Source organism: Bos indicus, chromosome 20 (genome assembly GCF_029378745.1).
Source record: "Bos indicus isolate NIAB-ARS_2022 breed Sahiwal x Tharparkar chromosome 20, NIAB-ARS_B.indTharparkar_mat_pri_1.0, whole genome shotgun sequence".
Classification (NCBI taxonomy): Eukaryota; Metazoa; Chordata; class Mammalia; order Artiodactyla; family Bovidae; genus Bos; species Bos indicus.
Window position 1 is genome coordinate 9,957,337 of NC_091779.1, and position 14,537 is coordinate 9,971,873.

The window sequence follows — 14,537 nt, forward strand, 5'->3', positions numbered from 1 at the left end:
CACCAAGGAGATCCAACAATCCTAGAAATGTACACACCTAACAAAGGAGCTTCAAAAGACATGAAAAAACAACCAGAACTGGAAAGAGAAATAGGCGAATTCACAATTACAGGTGGAGATTTCACACTCCTTCAGCATCTCTGAGAAGATGTAGACAAAGTGAGTAACCATACAAAAAATACCTTGGTGAAAGAACAGGGTCAGTTCTTTGCTCAGCGTCTTCACTAGAGGATAAATCCACAAGGTCATCTGTGTCCTGTACACAGGGAAGCTCTTGTTCCTTACTGGATTCATCTTCATTAATCTCAGGACTTAAAGACAGGCCTTTATCTATTAATACAAAACACATATTATTATAAAAATGATAGCAAAAACATTTCAAAAAGCACAAAGGAATTCACATACAACCCTATAAAGTAAGGATTATGAAACTGGCCCAAAGTGCAATTTCTTGATAGTTGAGCTCTTCTCCTTCATATGTAATATCTTTAACCGTAAGCCACAAAAGAGCATAATATTATGATGCCTATAAATCACACTATATTACCTATCAGTATTCACTTAAAATCTTGGTGAAGCTGAACCACATAAAATTTAAATTCTACAGAAAGATTGTTCTAGTCTGCTACTATCTTTTCCTCCTCTCTTACTTGGTTATCTGCTTTAAGTAATCTGTATTACTTAGATACAGCAATCTATATATACGTATTCACATATATAGTAATCTATATATGAACTCTTAAAGAAAGAGACTAAGATGTCCCTTAACTCTTAGCTCTCATTCTCCAGGAACTGAGAAGTGTCAAAATGTCTACATTCTAGGGAGTTCAACAAAAGAAAAAATGGAAGAATATTTATTTCAGTAGAGCTTCCCAGGTGGCACTAGTGGTAAAGAAACTGCCTGCAAATGCAGGAGACGTAAGAGACACAGGTTCAATCCCTGAGGTCCGGGAAGATCTCCTGGAGGAGGGCATGGCCACCCACTCCAGTATTCTTGCCTGGAGAATCGCATGGGCAGAGGAACCTGGCAGGCTATACGGTCCATAGGGTCGCAAAGACCTGGAGCGACTGAAGCGACTTAACACATACACACACACCTTTTACACAAATTAAACAACTTACTTTGGGTTCATAGAGGGGCTCTGTAGACGTAGGACATGAAAATCCGTGATTTATTAACAGATACAGTATACATTTAACTATATAAACATGACTTGGAACCTTGTTAATATGAGTACCTAAGAGGTAACACTTCTCAAAGACAAATTGAGAGGAAAAAATTCATTTCACTTCATTTTTTTAAAATAATAAACTATTTTTTCTTTAAATTAAAAGGGTTTAATATAGTACCATGAATACGGAACCAATGAATACTCATCATTAGTTGCTATTATTCAGAGGAAGCATAGTTAAGTTATACGTGTCTTCACAAGTAATATAGGGGCTGTTAAAATATGTAATAAACTTACTTCTGTGTTTTTCTCCTTTAGAAGAGCCTGGCTGAACAGTGGCACTTCCTGAAAGATGCACTTCTTGTTCACTACCTTCACCCTGATTCTTTCTTCTTCTTTTCTTTTGATTTACATCTAGTCCTAATGCATTCTGTTCTGAATCCTGTTCAGATAAAGTCAGAGACTGCAGTTCTTCTTCAACTGTCTGAGCATCCTTTTGCGACCTTCCTGGGTTTGAAATTTTAGTGCTCACAGACTCATCTCGATCATCATTAGCAACTTTTTTCACTGAAAGTGAGAGAAATTGTTGTAACTACAAAAACAACCTATAGAAAAATGCTTAAAGGTGGAGAAGATAAATACTTAAGGATGTCTTAGCAAAAATTTAAAGACAACTTAAACTGTCCAATAGAGAATGACTAATAAGTTATAATACATTTATGCAATAGAAATCTAGGCAGTAAATAATGAGGTAGCTTTATATGCAGTAATATATAAGATTTCAAAAATTATTGTTGCATTTAAAAAATCAAGTTGCAGAACAATATACACAGTATCATCTCATTTTTAAGGATAAAAATTACATATATTCCAAGACACAAACATATATAGGCATATTATAGAAAAGAGTTACTGTACTAACTAAAAGGCTTCTCTGGTGGCTCAGATGGTTAAGAATCTTCCAACAATGCAGGAGACCTGGGTTTGATCCCTGGGTCAGGAAGATCCCCTGGAGAAGGGAATGACAATCCCCTCCAGTATTCCTGCCTGGAAAATCCCACGGACAGAGGAATCTGAGGGCTACAGTCTATGCGGTCACAAAGAGTCAGACACAACTGAGCATTTTTCACCTTCATACTAACTCATTATTTACTAATAATTATCCCGAAGAAAGCTGAAGAATTTGACTTGAGAGCAAGGTAGGAGAGAGAGTTCAAGAATTTCATTTTCTATATTCTTTGTTTTTCAATGAACAACCTTATTAGCAAAGATTTTTAAACAATTTCTAGTGCTTTTCTTTGAAGACATATTAACAGTTAACTATATCAAAAAGGTAAAATAATGGGGACTTCCCTGGTCATCCAGTGGCTAAGACTTCACGCTCCCAATGCAGGGGGCCCAGGTTTGATCCATGATCAGGGAACTAGATCCCATATGCTGCAACTAAAGATCTAAGGAGATCTGAGTGCCACAACTAAAATCCAGCACAGCCAAATATGGGGAACACATGTATAATTTTTTTTTAATTAAAATTGAATAAAAAAAAAAAGTAAAAAAAAAAATGAAAATGAATATTAAAAAAAAGATAAAATAACAAATTACATTAAAAAAAACAAAAACAATAAAATTCAATGTCATTTGTGAAAGTGAAAGTCGCTCAGTCGTCTCCGACTCTTTGCGACCCCATGGACTATACGGTTCATGGAATTCTCCAGGCCAAATACTGGAGTGGGTTCAGTTCAGTTCAGTCACTCAGTCGTGTCCAACTCTGCAACCCCACGGACTGCAACACGCCAGGCCTCCCTGTCCATCATCAACTCCCAGAGTTTACTCAAACTCATGTCCATTGAGTTGGTAATGCCATCCAACCACCTCATCCTCTGTCGTCCCTTCTCCTCCCTCCCTCAATCTTTCCCAGCATCAGGGTCTTTTCAAATGAGTCTGTTCTTCCCATCAGGTGCCCAAAGTATCGAAGTTTCAGCTTCAGCATCAGTCCTTCCAATGAATATTCAGGACTGATTTCCTTTAGGATGGACCGGTTGGATCTCCTTGCACTGGAGTGGGTAGCCTTTCCCTTCTCCAAGGGATCTTCCACTGGAATGGGTAGCCTTTCCCTTCTCCAGGGCATCTTTCCAACCCAGGGATTGAACCCAGGTCTCCCAATTTTATTCAAAAAAAGTCAAACAAGATTTTAAAATTAAGAAAATACTCTGGATTATTTTCTTATCAGAATAATAATCAGCAATTTTTAAATTCTGACCTGTAACAAAATACCTGAGAAGTTCTCACATTAAGTTACAATGGGGGTACTTATGCTATCATCTGTAACATAGTAATCACAAGATTATTGATAGATTAGTATATTTATTTTAGTTTCCCAGGGCTAAAGAAAGTAAAAAATTGACTAAAGAATGAAACGACTTTGCAGTCTTTAACACTATGTTTAAAAAGACAGGGAACTATGCTCTAGAGAAAGAAGTTCTATATTGGCTCTGTGCAGAAAAGAGTTAACAAAGCAGGGCTCACTGCACTCCTTTGAAACGCCTGCATAAAAGGTTGGCCCATGGGCTGTGTCTGGAAACTTGGGTCTGGGGAAGAGTTCCATTAGCCTAACTGATGACAAAAGTGGCTCACTGTACCTAAACTGTTTAAACAATGTAGTTTATGCTGAACAACTGCTGTCCTTCTGGGCATTTTGAATTCTGGTACATGACAGGAAGATGGTGTCTACATGACCAACCTCTAAAGAAAAACCCTGGGTGCTGACTGGGTAACAAGCTTCCCTGGTAGACTTTTTTTTTTTTTAAGTTTTTACTTTTTATTTTTTGGCTATACCACACAGCATGTGGGATCTTATTTCCCCCAAGTGTGTTAGCCATTCAGTCATGTCTGACTCTGCGACCCCATAGACTGTAGTACACCAGGCTCCTCTGTCCATGAAATTTCCCAGGCAAGAATACTGAAGTGGGTAGCCATTCCCTTCTCCAAGGAGACTTCCCAACCCAGTGATCGAACCCAGGTCTCCTGCACTGCAGGCAGATTCTCTAATCTGAGCCCCCACCCTGTGATCAAACTCATGCTCCCTGCATTGGAAAGGCGGAGTCTTAAGCACTGGACCCCCTTACACGTCTCATTCCTGCATGATGTTGGGAAATTAAGCACATCCCGTGTGGCTCGTAGACACCTGCACATGGTCCCCTCAGACTTTGACCTTTGTGCCGTCTCTCTTTGCCAATTTTGCTCTGCATTCTTTCAATGCAATAAATCTCAGCTATTTGTACAACTATATGCTGAATCCTATGAGTCTTAGCAAATAATTGAATCTGGGGGTCCTCTTGGGGTCCCCCATCACAGACTCTCACAGTCCTAGGTTGAGTTTTGCTGCTGTCACTACTAACACTGTGATACGTTAAGAAAAAAATGAGAGGATCTCTGAGGTTATTTCTGGGTTATTAAAACAAAAGGAAAGGGGCTGGGATGTACAGCTAACACATAAGGTTCCCTATAGTTCAAAGATCCTTTAAATGATAAGATTATAGCTAAACATTGTCCTCAGATCAAAATTCAAATAGTTAAGAAAATATAAGCCTAAAAATAGAAATACCCACATATACCTGGTATAAGTCCCTCAGAAATAAGTTGTGCCCAAACAATACAATTTAGTCACAAGCTCAAAGTATTGGACTTCCATTTTTCATTATATTCGACTTTTGAGCCAGATTTGATTTACAGAGAAAAATAATAAGTAAGCAAACATGACAGCTCACGATTCTAACTCTCCTTTATTAGCTACAACTATGCCCCAGATGCAAGAAAAATGCTAACGGCCCAGTTACACCAGTTATAAAATTACAAAGGGAGCTACTATTCGTGGCCAGTTAACTAGAAGACTGAAGAAAAACCAATGCCCTCCAATCAGATGTCTTCATGATCTCAACTGCCTGAACTATGTGAACGCCCTAAGACTTTAGACACAATACAGAGGGTCTATTCTTACTAAGTAAAATAACTCTTTTCAATAAATACCTTTTGCATTTTTCCGTGATTTAGACGACTTCTTCTCCTTTGAACTCTGATTTTTAACAGATTTTTGTTTTCTTTTCTCTTCTTCGGCAAGAACTTTCTGAAGCAAATGAGCAAAAAAATCGAAGTCAAAAGGGCGCTTTTCCTCTGTTTAAAAAAAAAAAGAACCTTCAAGTTTTTATTTTTAAAAAAAGGAAAAGAACTTCCAAGTTTTAATTTTTCTTAAGTAACATCAAAAGCAAATGATCTTGTCAGCAAGAGAACAAACAACTTTAATCACTATAGTACAGTCACATAACAGAATCCCACTGAGCAATAAAATAAGACATCTAGAACAAGAGAAACTAACCTATGATGATTCAAATAAACGTGGTTGCCTGGGTTGGGATTAGGAGTGGAGACTGACTAGAAAGGGAAAAGAGGGGCCTTCCTGGAGTGATGACAATGTTTCATGGCTTATTTAAAGTGGTGGTTACACAGGTGAATTATTTATCAAAAGTCAAACTATAAATTGCACTGTGCATAGTTATAAATAAACTTTTTTAAAATAATGGAATGACTAAGAAGTTCTCAAAAGCCTACCACCCACTTCATATCCTCACTTTATTACCACCTTTCACTATTAACTCTACTCTTTCAAATATCAGCAAAGGAGGAAGTAAATGAACATTAATTAGGACCATTCCACTAAATACCCATTAACAGTAAAATAATTTCTACTATAAAGCACCAAACAGTGAATTTTAAAGGTTTTAGAATGGTCTGACAAAGACTCCACACCCCATAAAGACTGTTCATAGATTTATGGATTCTTTTCTGATTAAATATAATGAAAAGTTTCAAGAGCACTTCTCTAAAATGGAGAGAGTTGAGGACTACAGCATTCCAGGCCCCCCAGGAGCCGTTCCTGGGAATGGTTCTCCTGAGCACTCAGCACCACACTGACAAGGTGCGGGGCCCACTCAACTACCTCTGTGCCTATACTCAGGAAATAAACGTGCAGAGCTACACGATCTAAGTACCTCTCTTTAGAATTGGTTTCTAAGATTAGCACTATAGCAAATGAACGTAGAACACATTTATCATGAAATGTTGGTGATTATCTTCCAAACAAAGAATGCAGGAACTACTTCAAACAGTACATTTAATTCTGTTTTTCTTTACAGATCCCTTGATGTATTTCTCTGGACTTAAAGAGAAACTAACAGCCTCATTTTAATGAGGTTATTAGTTAAAAATTGAAAGGTATACATCATTTCTTCAAATTAGGTCTAAATTCAAATGTCACACCTTTAGACAGACCTTCCCTGAATATCCAAACTCCCTCTTTTTTGATTCTTAGAAATTACACTATCTGAAATTATCCTGCTTACCAATTATATTCCTCCCCCACCCACTTAGACTTAAGGCTCTAAAAGCAGGATTCTCAACTGTCCTGTTCACCATGATATTCTCAGAGCCTACAACAGTAGCTGGGGCAGGGCAGGTGGTCTGCATTACCAACTGAATAATGGACTTACCATTGTAAGGAATCGTTTAATAGTGTCTTCCAGAAACAAGGAACTTCTTCAATACAATTCCCCCAGAATAAACAGCATATAGAAATGGTTTCCTCAGTCCCTCTAATTTCTTGGGACTCAGAAACCTGCTTAATTAGTTCTTGATGTTTTAGTTACTCCCTTGCCTATAAACTATATCAACTGCCAGACCTGAACTGCTAAAGAGAAAAATTTCCAGTGCTATTCTTCCTATGACAATATAGGGAGATAAAACAAACCTAAAACACACTGAAACCAAAGACAAAATACTGGTCATTTGCCAGGCTCTTCAAACCATTCATTCTTAAAGAGGCATTAATACTTACGGAATGCTTTGTCTATTCTCCATCCATTTGTTTTCTCTTCACGTTTAAATTTATTCTGTTAACAAAACAAAACAAACCCTATGGTAATTTTCTCCTGTTAAACAAGTGAAGATTATGTTTAAAAAATTACATCAAAGTAAAATTCCTATAACATATGATTCTCTAATAGAGAATAATAAATAACTTGCTAATAGGTAAATTACTTAAACCCTTAGCTTTTCAAAAATAGAGATGAAAGATTTCTACTAAGCTCTGTGCTCCTCAAGATCAATAACATGGATTAGCAATGGAAGCTGGATTTACGAGGACAGAAAATAAAAAATAAAGTTGACTAGCATGGAAACAGATCAAACTGTGATCAATTAAGCTAACTAGTATTAACTCTTTAAAAATTAATATATTTATATCAAGTTAAACTTCTTACATTATTATTCTAATGTTTTTAACAGCATGAAGGGGAGACTGTACAAAAACAGCTGAGAAAAACTTTGAAGCTGGCCAAGTTTATCTTTAGAACCTTCTTTATTCCCTAATGCTTTCCTGAGCACTAAAGAGCCCCATTCCCAATTTTACTACAGATTACCTCCTTTAAGATAGAGATGGTTAAGGTTTAAGGCTCAATGCATCCTAAGATCCAATTCTATTCCAGATAACCCCCTTTAAAATGGAGATGGTTAAGGTTTAAGGCTCAACGCATCCTAAGATCCAATTCTATTCCAAATAACCTCCTTTAAGACGGAGATGGTTAAGGTTTAAGGTTCAATGCATTCCAAGACCTTCAGAAAGTCTGAGGGCATACACATACACATCCTAGGGGAGGGAATGATTAGCCAGTCTCTCCCTTTACAGATCAGTGCTCTAAAAGCTTTTATTAAGAATACAAAAATCATATTATTGAAAAAAGAGAGAGAAATCACACACAATAACCTCTTCACTGACCCCTTCTTCCCTCCAAAAGAAACCACCCGCTAACCTGACTTTAAAGCAATCACTTTCCTGCACTTCCTTACTGTTTCTCATCCAAGGGTACACCATTAGGCTCTATAGTCTAACCTTTCCTATATTTTCCAGTATTTTGGTCATCTGATATGAACAGCTGACTCACTGGAAAAGTCCCTGATGCTGGCAAAGACTGAGGGCAGGAGAAGAGGGCGTCAGAGGATGAGATGGCTGGATGGCATGACTGATGCAATGGACACGAACTTGGGCAAACTCTGGGAAATGGTGAGGGACAGAGGCCTGGCATGTCACAGTCCATGGAGCTGCAAAGAGTTGGACACAATTTTTTATATGACTAACATTTTTCAATCTACAGATTATTCCTCTTTTCCATTCTTCCTAACCCTTATTACCAAGTAAAATAGAAGTTTCCAAAGAAAATCATCTTTCTCCCTTAAAGATGATATTATTCTTTAAATATTTCCTCAAAAGTTAACAAAAGTCATATCTACACATAACAGAAGTTACATAAAAAGTGACAGGCTACAATCACTAAACATCCTGAAGAATGCCAATAGGCTTTAGGCATTATTCAATTCTAAAACATGGCTACAGCATATTTTATCTAATTGAGAATATAGTCCAGAACAATTTAAAACTTTTAAGATGTATTGATATTAACCATTCTTTTTTAGGCCTCATCATGCGTGTGAGATCTTAGTTCCCTGACCAGGGATCGAACCTGGGCCCCAGCAGTGAAAGCACAGAGTTCCAACCACTGGACCACCAGGGAATTCCCTGATATTAATCACTGAATCCATGCAGGAATCATTGTAAGCCAAATTCCATGATCATAAAATAAACCCCATAACTTCCACTTCTGGCCTTGACAAAGTAACTGGTAATGGACTTGTTCCACACATCCAACCCACCATAAATACCTTTAAAACTGAACAAAACAAACGCATCAACTATTTTTAAGCACTGGACAAGACTACAATCTTGGGAGAGCAAGACCACAATTCCACAATCTCAGAAAGAAGGGGAACACTAAAGATATACCAACTTTCGCCCTGACTCTCTGCCTGGGCTAAATTTCCTAACCACGGAGAGAGAAAGGCCAAACAGAGCCCAGAGATCCCACTGAGCTGAGGAAGTAAAGTACCTTCAGAGGCAGGTTCTACAGAGAAGAGAGCTATTTAAAGAGGAGTCTCACGGATCTGGTAGAGGTATTCCACAGGTGGTTGGTCCACATCTGAGTTCCGTATGCCCTGAGCATGAAGTCTAGTAGAGAATAGCTACTACAGGGATGGGAGTAGAAAGAAGATCCTAGAAGCCACGTAACATAGGGAGATGACAGGGTTCATCATACCTGAACGCAAAGACTTTGTTTAACACCCACACATTTACCTCAGACATCAGAACAAGCACCAGTTAGAGACAGGGTCACACCTTAGAGCAGCCTTTCTCAGACAGGGTTGTAGCATGAGATTTACGCCCCAGTGCCCCCAAGGGACCTACTATATGTAATGAATTATCTTCTGCCCTATATATCTAGAATGGTATAATATGACCGTTCTTGGAAAAATCAGAAAACAGTAACTCAAATTATCTTCTGTAATTCAGATGAGAAACCTAGAGTAAGGATCAGTCTTAAGAAAGCCTAAAACCAAGACTTCATAAGAATAAGGAGAGCTGACAATACAGACATAAACACTCTGAAGGAAAAAATAAAAACAAACATAATCCAAACACTGTGTAACACATCATCCACCATGTCCAGCCTGCAATTAAAAAAAAAAAAAAAAGAGAAAAGATAGGAAAAGGTACTGCATGGTCAAGGAAATAGTCAACAGAAACAGACTTCAGATGTTGAGATTAGCTGACAAGAAAGTTAAGCAGCTGTTATAAATATGTTCAAGAATTCAAAGGAAAATATGGAATGATCAGATACAGAAATCTCAGCAGAGGAATGGAAACTAAGAAAAATAACCAAGCTGAAATCCCATAAATGAAACCATCACTGAAAGGACTTAGCAGATTGAAAACAGCTGAAGACAAAATCAGTGAACCTATAAACATGATAACAGAAGCTAACCAATTGAAATAAAGAAAAAAGACTGGGAAAAAAATGGACAGAGCATTAGTACAATGTCTCACAAACTCACTCATATAAGTGGAGTACCAGAAATAGGGAACACAGATACATAAGGCCAACCAGAAGTTATATTCTTGACTGTAAGGAGGATCAGGACTCCTAACCCCCATTTTAGGACAAGGAATGATAGCAAAGATAAATAGGGACATTTCCTACTAATAAAAGGATCAATTCAACAGCAAGCTAAAATGTGAATGCACCCAATAAAAGAACTTCAATACACATGAAGTTCAAATTACACCCAAAACTGATCAATTTAAAAGGAGAAACACAAATCTATAACTGTGATTAGAGGCATCAACTCTTCTCTCAGACAACACCACACCCAACAACTGCAGAATACATGTTCATTTCAAGTGCACGCTCATCGAGATGAGAGTACGAGAGGCTTTAAAATAAATCTCAACAAATTTCAAAAAGACTGAAATCTTACAGATTATGTCCTGTGACTTTCACAGTGTCAAAGAAAACAATAACGGTAAGATATTTAAGACATGTCCCAACGTTGGAAATTAAACACACTTCTAAACAACTGGTATGTCATGGAAGGAATCACAAGGGAAACTAGACAACAGTTTTAACTGAATGACAATGAAAACAGCTTATCGATATTATAGGCTAATCTACAGTTCATATGAAACTATATAGCTTTAAATGTCTTCAATTAAAAAAAGAACAGTTTAAAGTCTACATTCTAAGTTTTCATCTAAGGAAGCTAAGGGAAAAAAATAAGAGAAGATTAAACCCAAAGTAAGTATAGGCATAAACCTTGAAGACATTGCAGGTTCAGTTCCAGACCACTACAATAATGTGAATATTGCAATAAAGCGAGTCACAGATTTTCGTTTGTTTCTCAGTGCAAAAAACAGTCGTTTACATTTACATTACACTGAGACAGTCTGTTAGGGGTGCAATAGCATTATGTCTAGAAAAACAACGTATATACTTAATTTAAAAATTCTTCATTGTTAGAAAATACAAAAAAAAATACAAACCATCATCAACCCTTTAATTAAAAAAAAAATTGCAGTATGCGTGAAGTGCAATAAAATGACGTATGCCTGAAGAAGGAAGGAAATGCTAGACTTTAAAAAAAAAAAAACAATGAAAACATACATACAATTGATAACATAGCTAAAAGTTGGTTCATTAAAAGACTTTTGAAGTCAAAAACCTTTAGCAAGACAAGGGAAAAAAAGAGAGAAAGAAAAATCATCAATCAGTAAGATACATCCTACAATAAATCCTACAAGCATTAAAACGGTAAGTGAATAGTATGAAATTTGTATGCCTATAAATTCAACAACTTAGCATCTAAACTGACACAAGAAACTGAAAATATAAATACCCGTATCTCTATTAAAGAAATTGAATTTATAATGAAAACCCTTCGTCCAAAGGAAATATAGGCCCAAATGATTTCACTGGTAAATTATATCAAACATTAAGAGGAGAAATAATACTAATCCTAAATAAAGTTTCTCAGAGTTCAGGATGCGAACACTTTCCAACTCATTTTCCACGACCACCAAAATGCTGGTACCAAAACCACAAAGACACTAAAAGAAAATTACAGACCAATACTGTCATGAACAAAAGATACAAAAAATCCTCAAGAAAATATATTAAAAATCAGCAACATATAAAAAGAATACAGTATGACTAACTGGGATTTATCACAGCAACGCAATGTTGGTTCAAAATTTGAAACTCAATATAATTTACTAGTCCATTTTTACTTTTCTGTACTTTGCCCAAAGACTTGCTGGGACCACACTAAATTTTTTTTTTTCACACTGAATTTTTAAGGGAAGAATCTAAACTATTTTTAAGAGAAACAGTCTCAATTCAGTTCAGTCGCTCAGTCATATCCGACTCTGCAACTCCATGAACAGTCTAGTGACAAATTTATCATTAAATACTCAGATCCAAGAGCTCCCCTAAACAAACAACTTCTAGCCTTCAAACACTTAACATTTTGTTCTCATTGTATCAGAGATCAATATTCAAAAAGGAACATAAAGAATATAAAAGATCCCTCATCTTCTACAGAAATAGAAAGACCATTACGCTATACAATGGTTCCCAGTAAATCAGTCTATGCCTGATCTATTTAAAAAAAAAAACAAACCTAACTTTCCTAATAGTCCCTTCAATTAATGAAAAAGAAAGCCCATGGTCGCATAAAAATCTCACTATGAATTAGAAACGCATTATAGCAACATAGTGTGCACTCGAATGCACTCCAACACAGGAAACTTATGATGAGGTTTCTCAACAAAAAGAACTATACGACAGAGAAAGATCATTCTTTTAGGCATATTTAAGCACTAATTGATAAACATCATTGCTGTTGTTAATAGTATCACTTAAAAAAAACCAAAAATTAGTATCACTGGTTGTCCTCAAAGTTAAAGTGGCCTAGGAAAGCAACAATTAGAGAACTACATAACTCAGCATGTTCTTTTCCTAGAAAATTCAAAGATACATTTTGTGTTCAAAATCTATCCTTAACCCCAAAATTCTGGTACATTTATTCCTCTTCATTATCTAACTCTACTTTTATCTCAGTTTCATTGGCTTTGTTGGTACGCCCTCAAATCCCTTATAGAAGTGGAAAAAGATAAATAAGAACATATAATACTGAGGGTTAAAGAGACAATACTCATTTTAGAACTGAGAAATATTATATTACACTACTTTTTGAATGATAAAGGACAGATGTACCAAAAACACAGTAGCAAAAAAGGATGGACGGAGATTTCAACCAAAGGTTTAAAAGACAGTAATTTTTAATCTCTTTTCAATCAACAAATGTAATGAGTTTACTTTACCTTAATTTCTATTCTTGCTCTGTGAGGAAAAAGCTGTCCAATCATAGAAAAGTCAGTTCCTACCATGCTGATGGCTAAAAAAAACATATCTGTCTCTGTAAAAATAAAAGATTTAGAAAGACTGAGAATTAATCTTATAAATATTTCAGAGGAAAAAAATTTTACACAAGTATATAAAAGTGTTAAGTCGCTCAGTCGTGTCCGACTTTTTGCAATCCCATGGACTATAGCTCACCAAACCCCTCTGTCTATGGGATTTCCCAGGCAAGAATACTGGAGTGGGTTGCAATTTCCTTCTCCAGGGGATCCTCCCGACCCAGAGATCAAACCTGGGTCTCCTGCATCACAGACAGATTTTTTACCATCTGAGCCACCAGGGAAGCCCTACGTAAGTATGTATTTCGAGTTAAAAGTAAATTTGACAATACTGAAGTTTTTATTAAAGTCCATCAAATCTTTAATCATAGAAATATACCTATGAACACATAGACAGTTCAATTTTACTGCAAGGAGCCTCATGGATCTAAAAACACCTTCGTTAAACTTTTATATAAAAATATGGTTTAAGAAATTTGCATGTTCATATCAAAGTAGCTGGAATTTTTAAAAAGACATTCTGCCTATCTGGTCTCAAATGCCTTGAAGAAAACTTTCAGTCAGAACCAGTACATTAAAAAAAAAAAAAAAAAGAACCAGTATATTGCTGCAATGTAAGCAACTAAGATGTGCTAAGTAGTACACAAAAGAAAAGTAGCTAGAAAAACACTCAGGAACAGAACTAGTCTCAAGAGAACAGGGCTGGGGAAGTCAGAAATTCATTCTGTATTACTCTGTTGTGTCTGAATTTTTTCCCAAAACAAACTGTACCATTTTTATAATAAAAAGTAAGTAAAACAAACAACAGCCTGCAGTAGGTAATATATGCTTTTTTACATGTACTTTTTATCATTAAAGACTGTATTATACAATAGTGAGGTAGAATATTATTATGAGCACTAAAAATATTGGTAATTTTTCATTAAAATGATGTTTGCTGTACAAGGATTTGACAATGAAGAATATTCCAGCTGAAATGATCATAAGGCTAACCCCTAAAAAGATGTCGAAAGTAAAGTCAGAGGCATAGTTCTATGGTGGGGCAGGGGAAAGGTGCCAATAAAATTAGCTACAGAAAAAACTAGCTGGTTTGCATTTTATTTATTTATTTTTTACTCAGGGGATACCTGGCATAACACAGAAACCAAGAAACAAATTCACTTCATTTCCAATAAATAATCTACATAATTCAAAATGAAAATCAGTTACCTTTATTTGACCATGGTTTAGAGTAGTAGCTTTTCCTAAAGCTGGAATATGTAGTTGTAGAACCACGCTCAAATATGGGGTCATTTTCTTCAACCACACAGGGACCTTTTGTCCTTAAAACTTCTACAGTTAAACTGAAAGAAACATTTTTAAATAGATCCACACTAAACATGTAAGGAAACAAACAGTAAATGAGATTTAATAGTTATATTCTGAAATCTACCATGCCAAAAACCACATCA

General features: G+C 36.2%; 1 protein-coding gene across 2 annotated transcripts in view; it reads right to left on the bottom strand.

Annotated features, from left to right (window-relative positions):
• The window catches only part of BDP1 (BDP1 general transcription factor IIIB subunit), an 85,193-nt gene that overhangs the window by 62,522 nt on the left and 8,134 nt on the right, over positions 1-14,537 (bottom strand). For both annotated transcript variants that reach the window (XM_019982827.2, XM_019982828.2), the window contains exons 6-11: positions 14,296-14,429; positions 12,991-13,085; positions 7,060-7,114; positions 5,199-5,342; positions 1,470-1,739; positions 183-330 (exon numbers count right to left, since the gene is read on the bottom strand). In XM_019982827.2, coding sequence (XP_019838386.2) covers positions 183-330; positions 1,470-1,739; positions 5,199-5,342; positions 7,060-7,114; positions 12,991-13,085; positions 14,296-14,429 — 846 coding nt within the window. The remainder of the gene's footprint in view (positions 1-182; positions 331-1,469; positions 1,740-5,198; positions 5,343-7,059; positions 7,115-12,990; positions 13,086-14,295; positions 14,430-14,537) is intronic.